The following is a 23,888-nucleotide window of genomic DNA, read 5'->3' as shown; positions in this document are numbered from 1 at the left end:
AAGTAAAGAAACACAGCTGCAGCCCACACAATAACTCAAACGTCACATGCACATTTTCTTGAACAGACACAGATTGTGTCCTTGTTTTTGTAAATGATATAATTTACCACAACGAGTAGTAATAATAAAGTTGCAAAGTGGCAGGGGCTGCTGGTTCCGGGAGTGTTTTTCTTCATACTGTATTCCAATTTAATGTTTTCATTCAACAGTATCCTCAGTGTTGCTTAACAGAAACAAAGGACTCTCCTGGATGTCAGTCATGTAGGTTTATGTTAGAACCAGTAGCATGACAGCAATTTTTGCATGACAGACAGCTTCAAAATACTATAATACCCATGAGCCTCAGATGAATCATTTCAAATGCTTGTCTCTGCTAACAGTAAAGCCTGAAATTAGCCCTGGATTTTGTTGTACACATTGTAGATTATGCAATACACATTTGCGACTGTCTAATTTCGCCCCATAGCTGCTACCGGTTAGAAAATGATGTTACATGAACACAGTAGCTGGATCAAGCTCATTTGGCAGAGCACATTTTTCAAACATTAAAATTTTATAGTTTGGCCAAGTCATGAAAATAATGTTAATGTGTCACAGTGTCTGATCCTTTTTCAATTTTTTGTACATTTCATTTGTGAGGAAGTCATAAATAATAGTTTCAGGAAAGCTGATTAAAAAGAATGTGCACTGATCTGTGAACCCTGTATCCTGTATGAGACTGAACCTTGAGCTGACAGTACTCAAGGTTGCAACAACCCTGATCTGCTGTATATCTAATCAGTATCTGTGCTCTCCAGTCCAGTAAAGCCCAGTCCAGTCCATTTGGTATTGGTTCTGGTCACAGCTACCAAACCGACCCAGCCTCCTACAGTCCCCTGTCGTCCCCAGCCACTTCCTCCCCCAGCGGCAACGCCTACTCAGGACTGACAAACCGCAGCACAGCTTTTGGTGAGCCCTCATCTTCATCTTTTATCCTCATTTATTACTGGCTGGTCTGTTGAGTAAATCTCTGTGTGTGTGTTTTTTGTCTGCCAACAGAATCTTATCAATCATAAGTAAATCATATCACAGTAAAAGAGAACAGTGTGTGATAGAAGCACAGGTTAGGTTGGGCTTGGCAATAAATAAAGCATGCATATTTCAAGACTTACCACAGGCAGCAAAGAAACTAAAGGGTAGAAAGATAAAATTGTTTCAAGACAGGGGTGAATATTGTTGCAGAAGAGTTTGCATGGTGGAAACTACTAAAGGCAGAAAGTTGCATTGCTTCCTCTAAACAGGCAATATACTTGCAAATGACAAAGTCAGCCAGCTTCCCAGACATATGCCCCTAATTATAAATTCACTAGCCTTTGTGTGTGTGTGTGTGTTGTTAGTCAGGGCAGCTAATCACCTCTGTAGCCTAATAGTCTGTATGTAGACTAACCTGCCAGCTGATTCATGCGGTGTGCTCTCTCGTGATTACTGGAGTTAGAGATGTTTGTGTTTTTTCTAAAGTGCAACACCACAGTCTGGTTTTGAATGTGCTGTGAAGTTATTTTTTACTTTTAGATTAAACAGAACTCATGTTAGATTGTTTGGTTATTTACCTGCAACTCGCACTGATTATGGTAATTGTGGAGTGCTGGATGTGCCGAGGAAAGAAATATATAATAGCTTTTTTCAGATTTTTCAGTGTTCAATAATGATTGATGTTTTTCTCAATTGTTTAGAAACTAACACTGCTTGAGACACAAAGATCACCCCTGTACCATTGCTACTAAAATACATTTCCTGCTTCACACTCACCGACTGATCTTAACTGGACTTGCACAGCTGGTGTCATGGCATAACATTGTCCCTGTATGTGTTTCCAGATGTGTCGGGGGAGAGCAGTCAGAGTGGAGCACAGTTCCAGGGTCGCCCCAGTGAGGTCTGGTCCCAGTGGCAGAACCAGCATCACTCCCAGCAGGCCGGGGAACAGCACACACACCCTAACCCGGGCCAGACAGAAGTTTTCCAGGTAACACACACAGTCCGTCTTTCCAGCTGCTGGCGGCAGACCAGTATACACAGATATGTGATATGTCTGATAAGAGCTGTGTGTCCTCAGCACGCCCCTGACCTTGGATCCCCCTCTCCTGTGTCTCTGCAGGACATGTTACCAATGGCTGGAGATCCTACCCAGGGAACAGCCAACTACAACATCGAGGACTTCGCTGACCTCGGCATGTTCCCACCCTTCTCTGAGTAATTCCCCCCTCTCTCCATCACTCCCCCTTTCAGACCTGGACTGATGTTTGCACTCATCTCTCATGTTGTCTCATTTTTCTCTATTGCTGGATCACCAACACACAGCTGATGTGCGGTACAGTGTATGTCTAGGTACACTTGTTATTCGCACACATACACACACACAGTGCACTAATGTTTGGGCTCCAAGGCCTGCAGTATGTCTGTGAACATAAATGTACCTCATGGCTGCAAAGAGCAACCCTGCTCAGAGGGAAGGAACATCAGTCAACCTGTATCAGCTGTCCGTCGTCGCAATGATGGACGTCGTCTCAAGCTCTTTGAACAAATGGTGGAGTCATCATCAGCAACAAATGGTGGAGTCATCATCTGTCTGTCAGGTGATGATAGCTGGATTTGTGATTTGAGACTAGTACCAGTATTATTATATTAAGATTTTACACTTCCTCTCTTTCAGATTTGACAAAGCAAAACTAAAGGTTTTCACCAAAAATCTACATCCACATGATATCATATATATGTCTGCAATTATTATATTTCATAAGCCACACAGAACAGAACTGCAAATGTGTGCATTGCTGTCTGCCAGAATATATGCTTGTTTTCAGGATGGAATATTTACGTCTGAGTAAAAAACTGAGCAAAACATTTCCTACTCTCATCCACAAAATGAGAGGAACTGCCATGTAGTAAGTGTGATTGCTAGCATGTTTCAACTACAGTTATTACCATAATGCATTTCATGTCACTTCTGACACTAGTCGTATTATTCTCTAAACAGGGGTTACACAAAGTAGTCTGAGGATAAGGACAAGCCCAGTTTGACTCTGCCAGCACGTCTGTTGGTAGGATTATTTTAGTTGATGTTTCTGAACAACTGAAACATGTTGCAGTAAATTTGACCTAATTTTTTTTTATTGACTTAACAAGAACCATGTTAGTAGATCATTTTCAGTCCTAGTCACAGTGTTAATGTAGTGTTCTACTGCACAGTATCTTCACTTTTCATTTAACTGTAAAAAGACACAGTAACACCTTAAAGCAACATTATGTAAGATGTTTTGTGTGATTTTGGCATCCTACTGTTTCACAGTGTAATTCAGTACAGTCTAAACAAGGACAACTGTACATGTTCATTTGATTTGATTACATTATGATGAAAAACTAGCAAGTTGACAACTTTGCTTACAGGAAAACAGCAATATTATACAGAAATACAACAGAATTTACTAGTCCAACAGAAAGAAAGCCAATTCAGAGGCGTCTGGCCTGCAGCAGTATTTTTCATAAAGCTCTCGCCAATTCTGCATCCTCTGGCTTGGTCACTCACTTTTTCTGTTAGCTCCCTCCATCAACGTCCACTTCAGTCTCTTCACCTCTGCCATTTGCTTACGCAGTGTCCGTATAGGCTGCTGAGCGCAGTTATATTGCTGCTTGCCTTGTTCCGGCTCTCCACCAGCATAATGTTGCTTAAAACTGGCAAGTTAGCCAACAAAGCTAGACAGCAACCGACGCAAGAGCACTTACAGTAATTTTATTGATGTCTGAGTGTGTTATCTCGTAAGTTTGCTAACATCAGCTCTAGATTTATACCTAGCGGGTAAACCTCTGTCTGTGAAAACTCTGGCTGTTTTTGCTCGAGTCGAAAACTCTGCTAATACATGCAAACATCAAGCAAGCGCAACAACACAGCAAGCAGCTGATAAGTTATTACTGACTGGTCAACAGCTCGGCATCTGTCCTGCATCCTTTCAGCTCTTTTAGCTCAACAAGTAAAAACTAGTCTGATATTTACTCTTGTCCGGTCACTTTACAGTCACTCTCTCTTTTTCTCTTCCTCGCTTCCTTCAAAGTCTTTTTTGGTCTCTTCACAGCCTCGATCCGTTTAGCCGATGGGATGATGCAGTAGTCCCAACATATAAGTGGGCTCTGTATTACTGTTGCATGGCGCATGTCTCTGGGATTCCCTCTGAAACTTCCCACTAGTGTTTTTCCAACTTTGATTCAATACCTTGAAAAATATTGATGTTTGATAAACCTTTATTAAATGACTGAATTTAATTACAAAATCAATTAATCTTAGAAATTAGGTGAAGTTACTAATACTGTGTGTTAAGTAGAACAGCATCAGTTAATTTATGTGACCTTATTCCAAATCAAATGCAGCAACCACGGACCATCACTAAAGCTACCCAAAAAGAGTAAAGTCACAGCAAACCAAAATCATAGGTACCATTTACACTGGGGACACTATGTATTCTGAATTGTCACCTGCCACCTGAATTTTGCGTTTCCCTTTATATACATAAAAACATTTCCACCATAAATTGGTGCAGAAACGAATACAGGAAATTAAGTGTGTAATGCTCAAAATTTGCACCGTACAGTTTCTTTTATTGCATTTAAATCATCTTACCTATTTTGTTATTTGGCTCAGGACTGAGTGTAATGTTCTCTGAAAAATGTGATGGTTATAAATACACTATTAAATTAAACTATTAAACAACTGTGTTGCACTTCCTCTATAGATATAAAGATTTAAAACATTTATATTCATATTATATAATTTACATTATCCAAATATCAGCAGTGTCGATGAGTAGTACTACTAGCCAATCACAGCACAGCAAGGCAGGCAGGCAGAAAGACTTGACGCACTCACAGCTAGAATCCAATCACAACATACATAAGGAAAAAAATAATGTGTCCAAAAGGCAGAAAAAAACGTGAATCAACCCAAACGAAGGAGTGACGAGAAGATGGTACTATGAGTGAGAGGAGGTGGGGCTACGTGAGCGCTGCAGCGGTGTGTGCGTCAGGTAGCTGTCGGGAGAAGAGAAGTGCGTTTTCAGTATTGATACTGTGGAAAATAAGTATTAAAACCCTTAAAAATTCATAATCAATATGTTTCATAAAATCGATAATTTTTGACAACACTGCTTCCCACTCTTTTAACACATATCCAGGCTGCAAACAATAATGAAAGAAATAACATAATATATAATAATAACAAGTGATAGTCCATCCTACATTCTGTGTTTACCCCAAAGGCCTCTGATATAATATACAGTTTTTTTAACATGAAGGAAAAACAATACACAAAAAGATGTTCATCACATCAGCAGTAGTACATTAAGGTAGTATTGGTGACCATTACAAGTGAAGCATCAAAATGATTTAGAAACTGTTATTTTAAATAATGTATAAAAATACAACATAATGTTGCTTTAATCATTACTTATCTGTTGAGGATTTTATGCCGGTATTACTCCAGAAATGTCTGCCCGGAATTGTCAGAGTTCTTGTTCAACTGTGATGTTGACTGAGGGGGGGAATACTTTCAAAACATTGTCTGGCTCATACTTCAAAAGTATGATTATATTGTGGCGTGAGCACACAAGTTAATATAGGTCACCCAGTTCATACAGCAGTGTGGCAGTAAGACACTGGGTCATACATTTGACCTGCTGGTGTCACATGTGACACAGAGGCTGCATTATTAGGGTACACCAGTGGATGTTATCAGTGCCAAATTAAGAACAAGTCAGTGTGCTTTATACATGTTCATGTGCACATAATTCCACAGTGACTGATAGAAAACAGAACAAAGTGGACACACAGCAATGTAATGTTTAGCTCATGTTTGCTTAGTTCTGTGTTTCTTTTCTTTTCTTTTTGCTGGCCCCTGGTTTCCGTCCAGACAGGATATCAGTCTGTACTGATAGTAAGACCAATAGGACCAATAGTAGTTGACCACCTCCACCTAGTGCGGCCCTCACTCTCTCCATCCATCACCACTTATTATGTAACCTATATGTAGTGATGTCCACAACTCTAAAGAAGAACCTGATGCGAGTGTAGTATGATTCTGTGTATAAATGAAAAAAAAAACTAATTGCAGGCAGTTGCTAAGCTAAGGCTTAAAGTGCACTTCATGAAGATAACTGCTAATCTCACCAGCCTGCTTTAAAAGGGAAAAACCGCCATACTGTCCAAGCAAAGTGCAGTATTTACAAGTGTATTTGGTGTTCTTCAGCTCTGGCTACTTGACTTTATTACTTTATAATCTTTTCAACTATTAAGAGACTAAATAATACTTTCTAGCGGGGGAGCTTTTACATGATAGATTGTATAATGTCTCTGACAGACGGATGTGAGAACCTTGAACAGACATCGAGTCCTTTTGCTAAAGATCGCAAATTGATGTTTTTTTTGTAAATAATGTGATTTTTTTGTCGACTCGTGTTACTTTCACACAGTACATGTTTTTTGTGTAGGTTTTAATGATATTGTGCGCAATGTGAGTACATATTTAACTATTGGTACTTAGTTAGTCTGTTAATTGTACATTGAGTTTTAGACCTGTATAAATTGTGAAAATGTGACCCATTATTTTTGTGTAACAAATTGTGCTTGTGACAATAAATTCTTATTGGTTATGTGGCTTCCATTCAAAGTTGTTGTCTTCCATTATTCAGGCATGCATTCACATTCAGAACTGAGTTTTTGAAGGGCAAAATCCTTCATTTTGCCTTTTTTTGTATTAAAGAAAAAATTGTCAAAGTATAATTTTCTCAGCCATAACCCATATTTTGGTCTGAAGTGTGGAAACAGGATTTACATGGTTGTGCACTACAGACTGAAAACCACATTGTGAGGTAATGGCGACACTGGAAGTTCTCAATATGATTCAAGGTGAGGCAAGGATGGGGGCCAGGACATTATTTGGGAATCTTTGAGGCCCTTGTTAGCTTGCCAAGCAGTGGAGTGCTTGGATGCATGTGATGGATCTTTGTCCTGCATAAAGATCATGGCCTTCTTGAAAACTGAGGACTTCTGTCTGTCCCACTGCTTGAAGAAAGTATCCTTCAGAATCTGGCAGTAGGTTTGGGAGTGGAGTTCCAGTCCATACTCAACCTGAAAAGGTCCAACTAGCTCATCCTTAATAATAACAGCCCATACCATGGTGGTGTCTTAATCTGATCCAGCCACAGGCCCGTCCATCTGGTCCATCAAGAGTCACTCTCATTTCATCTGTCCACAAAACCTTTGAAAAATCTGTCTTCAGGTATTTCTTTGCCCAGTCTTGACGCTTCAACTTGAGAATCTTGTTCAGTGGTGGTCGTGTTTCAGCCTTCCTGACCTCGGCCGTGTCTCTGAGCACTTGGCACCTTGTACTTCTGGACACTCCAGGTAGGTTGCAGTTCTGGATTATGGTGGCACTGGAGGATAATGGGTTCCTGGTAGCTTCACTTTTAATTCTACTCGAGTCTTTTGCAGTTAATTTGTCTTTTCTTTTCCATGAGCTTTTTGTGACTATTAGCAAGTTTGATTGTCCGGTGGCCCCGCCTCAAAGGTTTAGCTATTTCAAGAGTGTTGCGTCAGCCTCAAAGGCATTTTACAATTTTTGACTTTTCGGTGTCAGTTAAATCTTTTTTTTGGACCATTCTACCTGAAATAATGATAATGCCTAATAGTAGGTGCACTGATATCATATTGTTAACAGCAGCAAGGAGAATGGTTTTTACAAAGCATATAGCCTAGGCCTAACGTTTCGTAACTAATAACTAATTAAATAAAAAAATAAAGCAAGTAAATCCCCACTTTTGAACAGCTGTTTTTTCTGTAAATGTAGCCTCTTTACAAGAGCCACCACTCTCTCCCGACGAGTCCAAGCATCAGTGACAGCAGCTGCTGGACTATCTATCTGTAAGTTTCACGTTGCTGTGCTGCTTCAGCAGATACTTCAATAAATCAGATGTAGAAATGTTCGCACTGAAAGCTTTTTGCTGGTCGCACAGAGTTTATAATAGACGACAATGCTCTTTGCATCTTAGAGCAAAAAGTGGAAAGAACGCCTCTCTCCCTCGTTCTCCATTCTTCCTTTAGTTTTTGGCTATAAGTGACATGAACAACAAAGTTTGGTGCAGTCGTGGATTCACGTCAAGGATGCTGCATTAGTAACTTTAATAATATTACTATTACTTATTTAGAAAAGCAATTAGTTATACTACTAGTTACTGGGTAAAGTCATATTATTACAGTAACGCGTTACTGCCTAACACTGACCAGAACAGAGCCACCATCACTCAACAGGGGAGGAGTGCTACAGCACTACTAATCACCTACTACACTCACATTTGGCCTTGTGACAAAGCCAATGACGGTCGTTGACTTGGACAGGAGCACTAATGAACCAAGTGGTATCCATCACCTTGATAACGACCCCACAGAGGTTTTCATTTTATTATGGTGCTTTGATAGCAGCAAAAAATATAAATAAATAAATAAATAATAGCGGTGCTGAAATAGATCTCAGTCATGACCATAACAGTTACTCACAAAATCACTTCCTCTTTAGTGGTTTTAGCTTGTTTACTGTAATGTAGTACTGGAGTTGAACTAAGCTTTTACTTTGAAAAATTCTGAATGACATTAAAAGAGTCTGTAGCCTGCTTGACACACCTCTGAAAGAACCCTCAGAAAACGTAATTCCCCTAAATATCGCCACCACAGTTGCTTTTAACTCCTGTGTTACATTCAGTAACAGTCCCAGCAGTTATTGGTACATTCAAAAAGATCTGTTGTGTCTGTATTTCTTTATTCTTTCGCCAAATCATCTAAGTACAGAATAGACCATCTGCTTTATGTTTACACCGTCGTTTTAATATACACAGGGATCAACTCTTTAGCAACTCCGTAGCTAAAACACTGGTGTGGACGGCGATCGTATTGGTTTTGGGATGGGGCCTAAATAGCTGGGATTCCCTGCCAGTCTGAAGAAGACTGAGGCGAAACATCTTTGTATGTAGTAAGTATCGATTTTAACCTTAAAAAAATTATGACCAGGAAAACAGAGAATTTCCCTGAATATTTATGCAACTATGGGTCTTTAAAGGGTGGGACAAGCAGCTCATTCACCTCTGCCAAATTTGGAGATTGCTTTTTATTAAGGGAAATCAGTGTGGGATGTGTGCGTACACTGTATATCATAAATCAGAATATTTTTGTGCGTAAGCACTTTGTGTATTGTTCATACGCAACCTTTTGACGTGAATCTTCTGCACAGTTTTATAAATGATGCCCCTGGTCTCCAGAGGCCCTAGGGTCAGACATATTGCATCCAGTCACATATACATGAAATATAAAGGGTGGATGGAGCTGGGTGAAATAAAAGTTGAGTGTTGAGTGTGTAAAAGCAGGTAAACAAGCAGCAGTCTTGATGGGCACCATGGGTTGTTTTTTTTCTCTGTGGTTTGAATGCTGTTGTCACTGTGTTCAGAGGAGATTCACAGCAGCATGATTTAAGATGGACCTGTCAGCATGGAGACGCACAGACTGCAGACAAGCATGCAGCTATGCTCCACCAACCACAATGAACACACACTGCATAATATCTCAGTGGCTTATGCAAATTGAACACTATCTCAGACATACACACACACGCACACTGATATGCACAGCACAGCAGTGTCTCGGTGATGGTTTCAGTGCCTGAGGCGCTGTAAAGAGACCAGATGCAATTTGAATACTATTTACAGCACTTGAGTTGAGAGTTTTTCAAATCAAACACCATCTCGACAATTAACAGCTAATGGCAATCAGGCAGGAGATGTGGAGTGGAGACAGACGAAGCAGCATGTAGATGCAGAATAAAGACATCCTGAGAATTAAGTGTTGCTTTCTCTCTCCCTGTGAATCATGCATGCTGCACTGCAAAGGAAATGTCAGAGGGGAATTTAAGGGGCTAATTGGAGTGCATGTCATGTCAGGAAGGAATGTGGAAAACTTTCTTTTCAAATCACCTACCAGTTTGTTCAAGAATTGAGACTGAAGAAATGTGTTAAAGTGCCAAGAAGGAGAGGTGTCAAGAACTGCCAATTTGTGTTTATGAGCAAAACAGATTTGGCATTACATACATACTTGATAGTCTTAAGAAAGGTTTTCATGGCTTATGCAGTGCTGATATAGGTTGAGTGGAAACATGAAATGCATCAAGACATTTAAAGTATAAGCAATGTTCTGTTGCTGTTCAGGGGAAAACCAAAATTAAGAATCAACATCCAGCGCCTGCTCAGACATAGTTTTATCTTTTTGTCCAGTCAGAGCTGTTTGTCTTCCAGACAATGACGGACTGACCATCAGGGCCACAAAGTTTTTCCAGTGGGCCGCTAAACAATTGTGGCAGATGCAAGCAAAATATACATGTTAATAAATAACCCCAGTCCCATACTTCCATAGACTTATGTTGTAATCAGAAAAGGTGGAAGAAATGCGTGACGTGCAGCAACCAATAGTTCCAAACGCTGCATAGTTCCAGCATTAAACCCCTTCATCTTCAGTGTATCCCAAACATGTTTGCTGGTAAATTGAGGCAGACTTCATCAATACATTCAACTGTGTTATGTAGCCAGCTTTAGTTTATGTTTATCAATTATATGATTATAATTGACCCTTTGCTAAGCCCCACCCCCCTTAGTTACTGTAGCCACTGTCTATTTTTGCACTCCCCGGAGAAATATTGTATACACCACTAGTGCCTTGAGAGGCGATAGTGAGTCACTATCCAGTCCAGTCATCAGTCCAACATGAGAGGATGAAGAATTAGAGCTGCTTGTCAATCAATGCTGCTGCATGAGCTGCTATCTCCCATTCTCTCTCTCTCCTTCTATCTGTCTCCCTGTCCTTCTCAATTCAATTCAATTCAATTCAATTTTATTTATATAGTGCCAAATCACAACAACAGTTATCTCTGAGCGCTTTTCATAAAAGAGCTGGTCTAGACCGTACTCTGTGATGATATTTACAGAAGCCCAAGAATTCCCACCAAGAGCAGCACTAGGCAACAGAGGCAAGGAAAAACTTCCTTTTAAAGAGGTGGTATTATGCTCAGTTTCAGGTTCAAAACCTTGATTAGGGGTTGTACCAGAACAGGTTTACATGGTTTAATTTTCAAAAAACACCATATTTTTGTCATACTGCACATTGCTGCAGCTCCTCTTTTCACCCTGTGTTGTACGCTCCGCTCTTGAGCTACAGAGTGATGCATCTTACTTGTACAAAATCTTTGTTGGGAGTTGCACATGCGCAGTTTCCAGGTAAGGACTACTAGCCAATCAGAAGCCGCTTCAGACTACGACGGTAATAGCAGATGGTATAAGTTACTCACAAGTCCACAACCACACAACATCATTGTTCCACATCTTACCATAAACCAAAATCACCATATTTCAACTTAATTTTACATAAAAATTGGCCAAACAATTTGAACGTTTGCTCAGTAGCACATCAGGTGTAACATTAGCATTATAGTTATAACTTTAGCTGTGTTAGCCAACGTTTACAACAACTCCGCACTTTAACAGTCTGTGAAGTTCCATTGCCGTGTTTATTTTAAATATAATTCACAACCAATAAAGCAATCTTACAGGTTGCGATTGTGAATTTCCAGGCCCAAACAGAGTCGGAGTTGCATCGTCTTTTAGGACTAAACATTGAACTGTTGCCAGTGTTCTGACGATCTATCGCAAATCGATACTCGGCCCTGCTCTGTTTTCCATTGCAGATAGTACCCAGAGGTAGTACGTAGCTTGTCGTCATAGCGACGCCACACACAACTGCCGCGACGTAATGTTCAATGCGACACACACACCAGCGATCCACACAGCTTTGTCTTTTTTAAGTTAAAACGTTTCAACCTTCCTCAGAATGTAAAGACAGATAAGCGGTATGAAAACCTTCCAGCTGTGTTTTCCTCTGCAGTTGTTGCTGCAGCGGTCTGTGTGACGGCAGGAGCAGAGGGCTCTGTGAGCGGGCGGCTGGCCGGCCTCACACGCTCCTCCCGCGGGTTGGCACAGGCTTCCCCCGCAGCCACTTGCAGAGCTCCTCAGCTCTGACAATATTCAAGCACATTTTGTTCCGCCATCATTTCTCGTAAATCTACACAGCTAATTTCACCTCAAAACTTCTCAAACAACAACAAGCAAAGGTGAGTCGAGCCAAAGGACCTCCGCTCAGACTATCTTGGTTTGAGGGCGTGCCTGACCCCGCTAGCCGCTTGGCAAGCTTCATGACGCGTTTTCATTGTGAGGTCACAAGTAAAGGAAGTGAAGGGCTGGACTACAAACGAGCTGTTTTCAAGCGGTTCAGAGCAGAGCTTTCTGTGGGAGATGGGAACTCCCTTTGGGCTTTTTCACTTTGCAAACCTGTTAAAGGCACAAAAAGATATTTAACTCAATAAAGGAGAGGGGAAAAGCCAAAAAGCAGAATACCACCTCTTTAACAAACTTTTTCGAGCAGCCTGATAATAAGGAATTGCAGTAATCCAGCCTAGAAGAAACAAATGCATGGACTAGTTTTTCTGCATCATTTTTAGACAGGATGTTCCTGATTTTCGCAATATTACGTAGGTGAAAAAAGGCGGTAGATATAGCTGAGTATCAGTAGTATATAAAGGGCGCGATGATACGCATAACAGGCATGCATGTGTAAAATTTTGGGGATGTCCGGTGTTATCCTCTGAAAGCTGATGCTAAGGTTTGGGAGTGGCTCTAGCAGTCATTTGTATATATAGCGGGCTAGTTTTTGACTTAGTATACATCTGACCAAGAGAGTGGAACAGGGTGACTGAACGATTTTTGGGTGAATCTGCATCGGATAGAGCTATCTTCGTGCAAAACAACAGCGCTATCTTTGCAGCATCACAATCATGGACGTCACAGGTAATAAATTGGGAGTAATGACTCCAAAACGACGTATAAATATAGATCCTGTTGCAATGAGTATGGCTCCTAAAAAGAAGACTCCCCCAACAACATTGGCCGAAAGGCTTGGGTGCCTCAGTTTGAATGGGCGGTGGAAGATTTTAGAATGTCGGGATTCTTGTTTGAGCATGGAACAGTTCATCTTTATACAAGAGAGCTTGATGAAATTTTTCTTTGTGAAAGCACACCGCACATTAGTTTTTCAGCCAAAGACTGGAATTACTTCTCTGTAAAAATTTGAGTGCTTCAAAAGGTGTCTACACAATGGTGCAGGTCTGTGCCTGGAGAGCTCTGCTGTGTAGAGACAGAATTTTACTGTTTTATTTTATTTATATATTTTATTTTTAATATATTTAATTTTTTTTAACACACACACGCACGCACACACACACACACACACACACACACACACACACACGCACACACTTACTGTTTTATTTATTTATTTTATTTTAATTTTTTATATATTTTTATTTTTTTAACACACACACACTTACTGTTTTATTTATTTATTTTATTTTAATTTTTAATATATTTTTATTTTTTTAACACACACACACACACTTACTGTTTTATTTATTTAATTAATTAAAATTTTTATATATTTTTATTGTTTTAACACAAACACACATACACTTTAATTACTTTACGCTTTAATTACTTGTTTAATGAAATGTTTGGGGTTGATTGTTCTTATGTAGTTTGTATGATGCTTTGGCAATATTGTTGTTACCCATTCATGCCAATAAAGCTAATCTGAATTGAACTGAATTTAATTGACAGACCTTGAAGTCTACGAAAAGAAATTTAACATTTTTCATTCCTGAAGAAAAAGGCTAAACAAACGTGTGTATTGCGCTTATACAGATGAGTGGAGCAGAAAACAATCTCACACCTGCATTGACACGCTACACTCCTTTTATATCAAAGGACATAAGGTGGAAATTACGTAGAAGCTTTTTAACAAAAATTTCGCTGATGCTCAAAAGTATGTACTACGTGGTCTTGGGTTGGTGCCAACGTGTGAATGCAGTATTCGAGACCTTGCAGCAGCTGCTCTACGGATTGGGCTGAGGAACCCTCAGGAACTCTACTAAACCATGTCAAAAAGAGATACATCATGTATAAGATGAGAACACTGTTGTGTGAAGCTGTTAACAATGCGACATGTGACACAGATAGGACACTATGTTGTTCTAGATTTATATTTCTATAGTTTCCCTTGATGGCATCGCCCTGGCCTCCAGCACCACTGTGAGGAATCTTGGAGTTATCTTTGATCAGGACATGTCGTTTAAGTCTCACATTAAGCAAATTTCAAGGACCGCCTTTTTTCACCTACGTAATATTGCAAAAATCAGGAACATCCTGTCTAAAAATGATGCAGAAAAACTAGTCCATGCATTTGTTACTTCTAGGCTGGATTACTGCAATTCCTTATTATCAGGCTGCTCGAAAAAGTCCATTAAGACTCTTCAGCTGATCCAGAATGCTGCAGCACGTGTTCTGACAGGAACCAGGAAAAGAGATCACATTTCTCCTGTTTTAGCTTCTTTGCATTGGCTTCCAGTAAAATCCAGAATAGAATTTAAAATCATTCTTCTTACCTACAAAGCTCTTAATGGTCAGGCACCATCTTATCTTAAAGAGCTCATAGTACCTTACTACCCCACCAGAGCACTGCGCTCCCAGAATGCAGGGTTACTTGTAGTTCCTAGAGTCTCCAAAAGTAGACTAGGAGCCAGAGCGTTCAGCTATCAAGCTCCTCTCCTGTGGAACCAGGTTCCAGTTTGGGTTCAGGAGGCAGACACCATCTCCACATTTAAGAGTAGGCTTAAGACTTTCCTCTTTGATAAAGCTTATAGTTAGGGCTGGCTCAGGTGAGTCCTGAACCATCCCTTAGTTATGCTGCTATAGGCCTAGACTGCCGGGGGATTTCCTATGATGCACTGAGCTCCTCTCTCCTCTACTTTCTCTCCCTCTGTATGCAACCTCATCCCATTATTGCATGTTACTAACACAATTTCTCCCCTTTCTGGTATTCTTGTGCTTTCTCGTCCCTCTCCTCTCTCCTGCTATCACTTCCTGCAGGTGTTTCTGGCTCTGGAGCTGTGGAGTCTGGATCTGTGGTTGCGGGTCACCTGCTGCCCCCGTGTTCCTGCTCGACACCCTCTGCTGCAACAACTATTGTTACTAGTCCTATTGTTATTATTGTTATTATAATCATTAACATTATGACTGTTATCATTAACACTACTATAAATATCTGTACCATTTTTCATTTAGTCTATAGCAACATCACCTTTACTGTCTGTACCTCTGTGTGTGTGTATTGTGTAGGCTGCCTCGTGTTTGTAATCAAGAAAATATATTCTTGGGACAAATACCTAAATTTATTGTCGTAGGATTTGTAGATCATGAGGCATTTACAGGTAGTTATGCGCGTAATCCATTTACATTTAACCATTATGATATAGAGTTTTTATGTTTATACGTTGACGGCCAACAATATCCTTCAAAACCCTTTCAACCCAACTTTACCAGAGGGAATGCCATCAGGGGGTAGTATCAATTGTACTCGGCAAATGGAAAGTATCTTAAAAACAATGCTATGGCCATAACTCGCGACGAATTTTGTAATGGATATAGTCTGTTCTGTTTTAACCTGACCATACGATTCTATGTAAATGCTCCGTATTTGTATAGCGCCTTTCTAGTCTTTGACCACTCAAAGCGCTTTTACATCTGCATTCACCAGTCATACACATTCATACACTGAGCCTAAATGCTCAAACAGAAACTAACATTCACACACTGGCAGAACAGCCGGGGTTCAGTATCTTGCCCAAGGACACTTCGACATGCAACCAGGGGGAGCCAGGATTGAACCACCAACCTTCCGATTAACGGCCAACCCGCGCTATCTCCTGAGCCACAGCCGCCCCTGCACTATGAATACGATAGAACTGTCAAAAGTACTTGATAAGGTAGTGAAGCAAGGCGTCTTTCTTGGAGTATTTACTAGTGACCAGCTTCCTAAATCAGTTATTAAAAAGAGACCCGCCATGTTGGTGGTAAACACAGACCCCTCCAACCTGGGAGGACAAAACTGGGTCGCTATCTATATTGACAAGCAGGGTGTGGGGTCGTTCTTTGACAGTTTGGGGAACTCTCCGATATACTCACATTTTCCTGAATCCTTTTCTGTCTTTCTCAACAGTAATTGTAAGTCCACGCAACATTCTGTTAGACAAGTGTAAGATGTGGGTCCTGTAGTGTGCGGTCAGCATTGTGTGTTTTTTCTTTACCATATGACTAAATATAGTAATAAAACGGCCATGCAATGATTTTATGGTGTGCAAATTTGTGAAAAAAATACGACCCTCGGTTGTATGTGGTCAAAATAATTATGCAGAATGTAACCAGTGTGTCCAAGTATCAGATTCTTTTAAATGTGTATAATAATATTAGAAGTTGTGTGCCATTCATTATCAAAATGATTTATAGATTGAAACGTGTACGATAATGTTTTTTGTTATTATGGTGATATAAATAAAAACACTTTGAAATGATAAAGTTATGTCTCTATGTATTTATTTAAAACCGATAACGATATACAATTAAAAAGTTATCCAATTTTTCAGGAGATACAAAGGGACTTGTTTCATTGTATGCTAATCGATGTCCTCTGGTAACAAGAGGCGTAGATGGCGGTCCAGTAATAAGAGGAGAAGATTCTCCAAAAGTCTTTCTCTTAATCTCGTCAATTTTTCTTTTGACCTGTTGATTTGGTACAACTGATATTCATCCCAACCTGTAGGTCTCTGGCTGTCAGACACGTTGTGAGAAGCAGTTACTCCTCTTATCAAATCATACACATGAGACCCTTTGATAACATCACCGTTAAACACAAACTCCCCACGTTCAGTCCATGCAGATATGTTTTTTGAGGAGGACATTTTTGACAAAGCTAGTGTATTCTGGTCTTTTTCTCCTTGTTTTACCATGGTGAGAAATCTCTGCAATGCGATGGAATATTTTTTTGGTCTTAAGATCTTCAGTCTTTTGATCCAGAATGTCTTTTAAAGTACGATCCAGGTCATTTTCAACAGTTTCTCGAATAGACTCGTGAGGTCTTCTTAAAAGATCAAGCTGTTGTTTAGGTACCAGAAACATTTTTTGTGCATACTCCATAGTCATCTAAGTTTGTCTTGAACCAATAAGACTCGTTATAAAAGGCACAGCGATACTCAGGAGGGGGAGAAGAAAACCGCCAGACTGTTTAAGCAGCGTCTTCTTTTCCTTTGAAACCCAAACCTTTTTATTGGCGAGCAGTCTAATCCCCGCCGCCTTCTTTTATAATTTTTGGTAGTGTGTCTTATTTAAAGGGATTTTACCTTTTAAAACATTGTAAGCTATTTCGCATAACGCTACCAAAAGGTCTGGTGATGCAGATTTAATAATATTCACTCTCTGAGATGGAGATGAAGTATGCAGAGCTTGCAATAAAGACAGGTTTCTTTTAATGTGATCAGACATGTTTATTTACTTTCTCTTTCTCGCACATACACAACAGGCAGGTCTGAAAGCAAGTCGGTTCTGAATCTGAAATCATCAGGTGTCTTAGCTTTAAAATCAGTCATCAAGTAACCGTAAGGAACACTCGTGGTGTACTGTCTTTCTCTCGCATCGTCAGCGAGAACACTGGCAGCAATCTTCTTCACATTACGACTCTGGAGACATGAACGTTGTCCACAGGTTTATTAATGATCGAAGTTATTAAACTACAAATAAAAAATACAAACCACAAATTATCATCAAACACCATACATGTAACAAATGGTTAAATATAACACAAGATTAAATATAACACAAGATTATTACCAAAAAAAATATACATACAGACGATGACTCGAATCAATGACGATGAAGGCAGATTCAGCTGGATTGTGATGAGTCAGCAACATGTGCTCCCAATACAATTTAACACTATCCACTGCCCTGATGCAACAACTTGAAACCTAACTCTGAATCAACCACTAGGGGACAGAAAACACACCACGTTACAGCCGTAACAGCACACTCCCCGCCTGGCATGCTTAAATGCCACCACTAATCATAACAAGGTTACACAAAATCTATTCAGGAGGAACAAGAAGAACAATATCTGACAGAGGTCTTAGAAACAACTTAGTCCCATCCTTGCGTGAGACCTTTATCTCAGCTTAGTACATTATTGTCTTTGTTTTGGAAGACCTGGGTTACTATTCCCAGGGGCCACTCATTCCTTTTCAGCTGCTGATCTTTGAGGAGCGCAATGGTGAATCCCAATCACCTTTCCCCTGGGTGAGCTCTCGTAGGATGTGCTTTCCTTGAATGACAACAGGAGCTACAAACCCCAGAGGGTCATAGATGCTGTTCACAACAGATAATACACAACGGCGGGTGAAGGGTTTCTCTTCATTATCAACTGTAAAGATGAAACTGTCAGACACCAAATCCCAGTTAAGGCCCAGGCTACACTGTACTGGAGGAGTATCTGCGCCTAAGTCCAAATCTTTCAGGTCATTGGCAAGATCCTGAGATGGGAAAACATCCATAACTTCTTTGCTGTTAGAGGCAATTTTGTGCAGCCTTAGGTTTGAACTTGCAAGAATGTCCTGGGTCTTCTTCAGCAGACTGATTTCCTCTGCAGCACTGGGAAGTGACTTAAGTCCATCATCAACATAGAAGTCACGGTTGACAAACTGTCTTATATAAGGGTCATGGTACGGACCTCCTTCTTTCACGGACTCTCTAAGGCAGTAAGTAGCAACTGCTGGACTTGGGTTGTTACCAAAGACGTGCACAGTCATGCGGTACTCAATAACATCTTGCTCTCTCACAAGGAAAGTGTAAAACATCTGCCTGGGACCTATTGTCAAGAAGCCGTTGTCTTGGGAGTCTGAAACGCAAAGGAGCTATCCAACTGTTGCTGTCATCCTTCTTGATGGCCTGTTCCATTACTGCCATGAAAATGAGGTCTTCAATGGATGGGCCCACCTTTTGGTCGTCGTTGGTCAGCTGAAAAACTGCACGACCTAAGCAGGTACCATCCTCATAATCACATGTTAGTGTTCCTTGAGAGGGTGCTACATGAAGCTCTGATGACTTGAGTCCGTACATCTCTTTCACATTGAAGATACTTGGACAGGGTTTGAAGCTTGTTGGGCGATCGTGTTCCAGGGCATTGGTAAAGAAGGTGTTTACATCCAGTGGCTTGTGAGCACTCCCCAAACAGACATTACCAATAACGACACATCCCGGGTCAAGTTTCTGGGCATAAGGAGCATCTTGTGGACCATTGACATGTTTATGAACCTTGTGGAGCCTGATGACATCTCGACTGAGCAGAACCATAATGGAAGCGTCAGGATCCAGCTCTGGAATGTGGTGAGCTACTAGTCTTAGGTGAGGATAGAAAGACGCAGCCCTAGGTGTCGGAATTTCGTCTCTGTTATCTGGTATCTCATTACATTCCAGCAGTCTTGGTAGGTTTTACCATCCAGTGACTCTATGAAGAAGCCGGAGGCTTTCCTGCCCCTGTTCTCAGTTGTGCCAGAGCAGGTCTTCAGAGAGTAGGAGGTAGTGGGACTTTTGATGTTGAAGGTGTCAAAGAATTCTGCGCAAGCGAAAGACCTGTTGCTTTGTTCATCCATGATAACATAGACCTTTTTTGCCTCATCCTGAAATCCTTCAGGATATATTTTGGCCAAAAGAATCTTTGAGCAAGACCAGCCAGTGAGCTCTCCTCCGCAGACCTTTGTGCACTGACTTATGACATCTGACTTATGACTGACAGTGTCATGCTCCCCGCCATGATCTAAAAAGGGCTTTGACTCATTGACCCACGATGGTGGTCCTGGATGGAGCGCAGAACAGTGTCTATCACTATCACACTCATGACATTTCACAGTACACTGACACTCCCTGGCGGTGTGTGATGTGGAGTTACAACACTTAAAACAGATGCCATTCTCTTTGAGGAATTGCTTTCGTTCCTCAGTGGGTTTTGCACGAAATGCCCAACACTTTTGTACAGAATGTGCCTTTTTGTGGATAGGACATCTCTTATCAGAGTCGTCCGCTTTCTTTCTGGATCTCTCTTGAACAGAGTGGACAGCTGCAGAAACCTCTGTTTTGTGGACTGAAACCTCTTTCGATCTACTGGGTTTCCATGGAGGCCTTTCGATTGTGCTGGAATCTATTACACCTGATAGCTGGGATCATTCCTCATTTGTGCTTGCTGGCGGAGAAAGTTGGCAAAAACAGAAAATGGTGGAAATGCAACCTGATGTTCTTGCTTATAACTAGATCCATGAGACAGCCACTTTTCCTGTAGATTGTACGGAAGCTTTTGAACTATCGGGTTAATACCTCTGGCTGTGTCAAGATAGGTGAGGCTAGGAAGATCTACACCCACCTTTGCGGCATCTAGCTCCATCAACAGATCGCTTAGATCTCTCTGTTTAGAGTAATCTTTGTTGTTGATTTTGGGGAAGCTATCTAGCTTCTGAAACAAAGCTGTCTCGATTGCCTCCTGTTACGTCCCCGCTCTCTAGGGGTAGGAGAGACGTAAACATAAACCAGATGGTTTTGGTATGGGTGGAAAGATTATTTATTAAACAGTCTGATACACACAAAAGGGTCAAACAGAAAATGGGCAAGTGGGTGCTGAGTAAAACAAAGAACCAAATATAACAAAAAGAGATCCCTCCTCATGAGGGATTACTAAACTACTTGAAAAAGAATAAACAAAACCTCTCTAGCCGTTGTTCAAAAGCAAAACACATGGAGCGCAGCACCCCTAAACCTAGTGTATCTAAGTATTAGTTAATCAGTGAAGAGCTTCTCCTAGCCCAATTCTGTAGACCGATACGGGGATCAGCCCGAGTGAGTTACCAACTCTCAGTAACACACAGATTTAACAAACAAGGAAGTGGATGTTTCCACTAAGGACACGCACACACAGAGTTCAAAGTCAGGACCAGCGTCGGGGCAAACTACATGGCAAATGGTAGCTGCCTCGACCCAGCAGCAGACCAGCCTATTTGACAGAGAAGGCACGAAGGCGGTCCTGCAGGCAGCTCGGCGATTGGAGGAGGGTTGGTGCGCCGCTCCAATCAGGATCGTCGGAGTTGGGAAGCGGGATCAGCCAGATTTTCCGAAGACCAGCCAATCCCCCGCCTCACAGTGTACCACATGTAGGGAGAAACACAGCAGCAACAGTGACACACAGACGGCTGACCTCGGCAGCCGTAACACCTCGGTTGAGCCATAACATTCATCGAGTCTGCTCCATATCATCTTCAGGCCTTTTGCTGGCTGGTGTATGTGGACAGATCTGATGCGCTTTGCATGTTCAGCTGACTCTTTACCTAGCCATTTTACAAGAAGATCCATTTCTTCATTGTATGACAGGTCTAAGCCTCTTATAGCATTTTGAAAGGAACATCGCCAAGCTCGGTAGCTCTCTGGTTTGTCGTTGAAATGCAGCAGACCCGTAGTTACGAGCTCTCGTCGTGCCAGAAACCTAACGAAATCCGTAATGTGGGAATCAGTAGCTTGAGTGGCCTGCCGATCATAAATATGAGGGTTAGATGGCGTAACACTGATGTCACTATGAGGTGAATGTTGTGTTGGTTGGTTGTATGGAGAAGACTGCCAACGTTGTTCATCATCAAAGGTTACACTGTAAAGAGGCTGAGTGCGTGGAGCGGGAGTGTCATCCATGTTTGAAGCGGAAAAAGGGTTCTGAGACTTGCGTTTACTTGGAGTGTGCAATGACGTCTCATGAAAGGGAGAGTTAGCTGTGGAGGCAACAATACTTTCAGTTTTGAAGCGTGGGTTGTGTACAGACTGGGCCACAGGTGGCTCTGTGTGTGACCGCATTACCTCGTGTTGAAGGAGTTGTCCCTCTTCTTGTGCTAACGCTCTTTCCTTACATACTTGAGCTTGCTCCTCTGCATAATCTCTTGCTAGCCTGTAGAGTGCCGTCTTTTCACTGTACTGTCTTTCTCTTGCATCGTCAGCGAGAACACTGGCAGCAAGTGTCAACATCTTCTTCACATTATGACTCTGGAGACATGAACGTTGTCCACAGGTTTAATAATGATCGAAGTTATGAAACTACAAATAAAAAATACAAACCACAAATTATCATCAAACACCATACATGTAACAAATGGTAAATATAACACAAGATTAAATATAACACAAGATTATTACCAAAGAAATTATATACATACAGACGATGCCTCGAATCAATGACGATGAAGGAAGACGCAGCTGGATTGTGATGAGTCAGCAACATGTGCTCCCAATACAATTTAACACTATCCACTGCCCTGATGCAACAACTTGAAACCTAACTCTGAATCAACCACTAGGGGGCAGAAAACACAGCGGTAACAGCACACGTGGCATCATCAAAACAATCCATAAAAAAATGACTCTTCCCAGGAAACATTTGTCTAGCCATTAGCATGACTTGGTATTTATCTCTGGGATTTTTAAACAAAACAAGATAATTGGTGTTCAAATTAATAATACGACTAACTTTACTTTGAAAAAACTAATTTGAACTAGATATAAATAACTTAAATTTCTGTGATGCATATATTTTGTAAAGACATTTTGGACCTCAATGTTATTGCTAGCATCATTCATTAAATCATCAATAATCAACAAATTGTTTTGATCTACAGGCAGCAATGTATCATCGCATAAAGACAGAGATAAACCTTCAACAAAATTCACACTTCTAATTTTCAATAACTGGTCATACAATGGATGCCAGCACGAATAAATATATACAACATTTTCAATCTGTTTTAAAATTAGCTTTTTTTGTGTTTCAATTAATCAGTTTTCAAAGACAAAAGGATGCTGTAGTCTAAAATCAAAGTCAACAGTCTCTCTAACAGCCATTTCAAAAACCGTATGGTAAAGTTCTCAAATCAGAAAAAAACTCCTTTCGTGTACAAGACTTGAAATGTTTTGGCAATTGTTTTGTTTTTTAGTTCGAAAGCCTTTTTATTTCTCACTATAGTGTCTGATTTTGTCATCACGTGTTGCGGCGTCTCATCAGAATTCAAAAACTCCTGTACAAGATCAATCAATCAAAGTGTGTGTGGAGTGACAACGGATGTGTTATGAGAAGTTAATGTTATGCCCTTGCATTTTAGCTCTGCTTTGTTTTCCAATGTGCAGTAAGCATAACTTCTATTTCATATAGGATTCACCCTCTAAGGCTATCGCTATTGGGTTTACCCCTCTGCGCACCTGAGCGGCACTGAGAATTTTAGTCTACGCCCACCCATAGTGTGGGCCTCTCCTACATCCGCACCTTGTATATACACTCACCTAAAGGATTATTAGGAACACCTGTTCAATTTCTCATTAATGCAATTATCTAATCAACCAATCACATGGCAGTTGCTTCAATGCATTTAGGGGTGTGATCCTGGTCAAGACAATCTCCTGAACTCCAAACTGAATGTCAGAATGGGAAAGAAAGGTGATTTAAGCAATTTTGAGCGTGGCATGGTTGTTGGTGCCAGACGGGCCGGTCTGAGTATTTCACAATCTGCTCAGTAACTGGGATTTTCACGCACAACCATTTCTAGGGTTTACAAAGAATGGTGTGAAAAGGGAAAAACATCCAGTATGCGGCAGTCCTGTGGGCGAAAATGCCTCGTTGATGCTAGAGGTCAGAGGAGAATGGGCCGACTGGTTCAAGCTGATAGAAGAGCAACTTTGACTGAAATAACCACTCGTTACAACCGAGGTATGCAGCAAAGCATTTGTGAAGCCACAACACGCACAACCTTCAGGCGGATGGGCTACAACAGC

The 23,888-nt window shown here is 40.9% G+C and overlaps 1 protein-coding gene across 2 annotated transcripts in view; it reads left to right on the top strand.

Moving 5' to 3' along the window:
• Positions 1-6,684, top strand: part of arnt2 (aryl-hydrocarbon receptor nuclear translocator 2) — a 76,580-nt gene extending 69,896 nt beyond the window's left edge. For both annotated transcript variants that reach the window (XM_038693054.1, XM_038693053.1), the window contains 3 exons: positions 798-948; positions 1,857-2,002; positions 2,135-6,684. In XM_038693054.1, coding sequence (XP_038548982.1) covers positions 798-948; positions 1,857-2,002; positions 2,135-2,233 — 396 coding nt within the window. In that variant the 3' untranslated portion in view covers positions 2,234-6,684. The remainder of the gene's footprint in view (positions 1-797; positions 949-1,856; positions 2,003-2,134) is intronic.
• Positions 6,685-23,888: the final 17,204 nt, after the last annotated feature.

This window comes from Micropterus salmoides, unplaced genomic scaffold (assembly GCF_014851395.1).
Source record: "Micropterus salmoides isolate LMB-PRFRI ecotype aquatic unplaced genomic scaffold, ASM1485139v1 Ms_hic_scaffold_3, whole genome shotgun sequence".
Classification (NCBI taxonomy): Eukaryota; Metazoa; Chordata; class Actinopteri; order Centrarchiformes; family Centrarchidae; genus Micropterus; species Micropterus salmoides.
The sequence above is the reverse complement of the archived record's forward strand: the minus strand, read 5'-3'. Positions and strand labels throughout refer to the sequence as shown.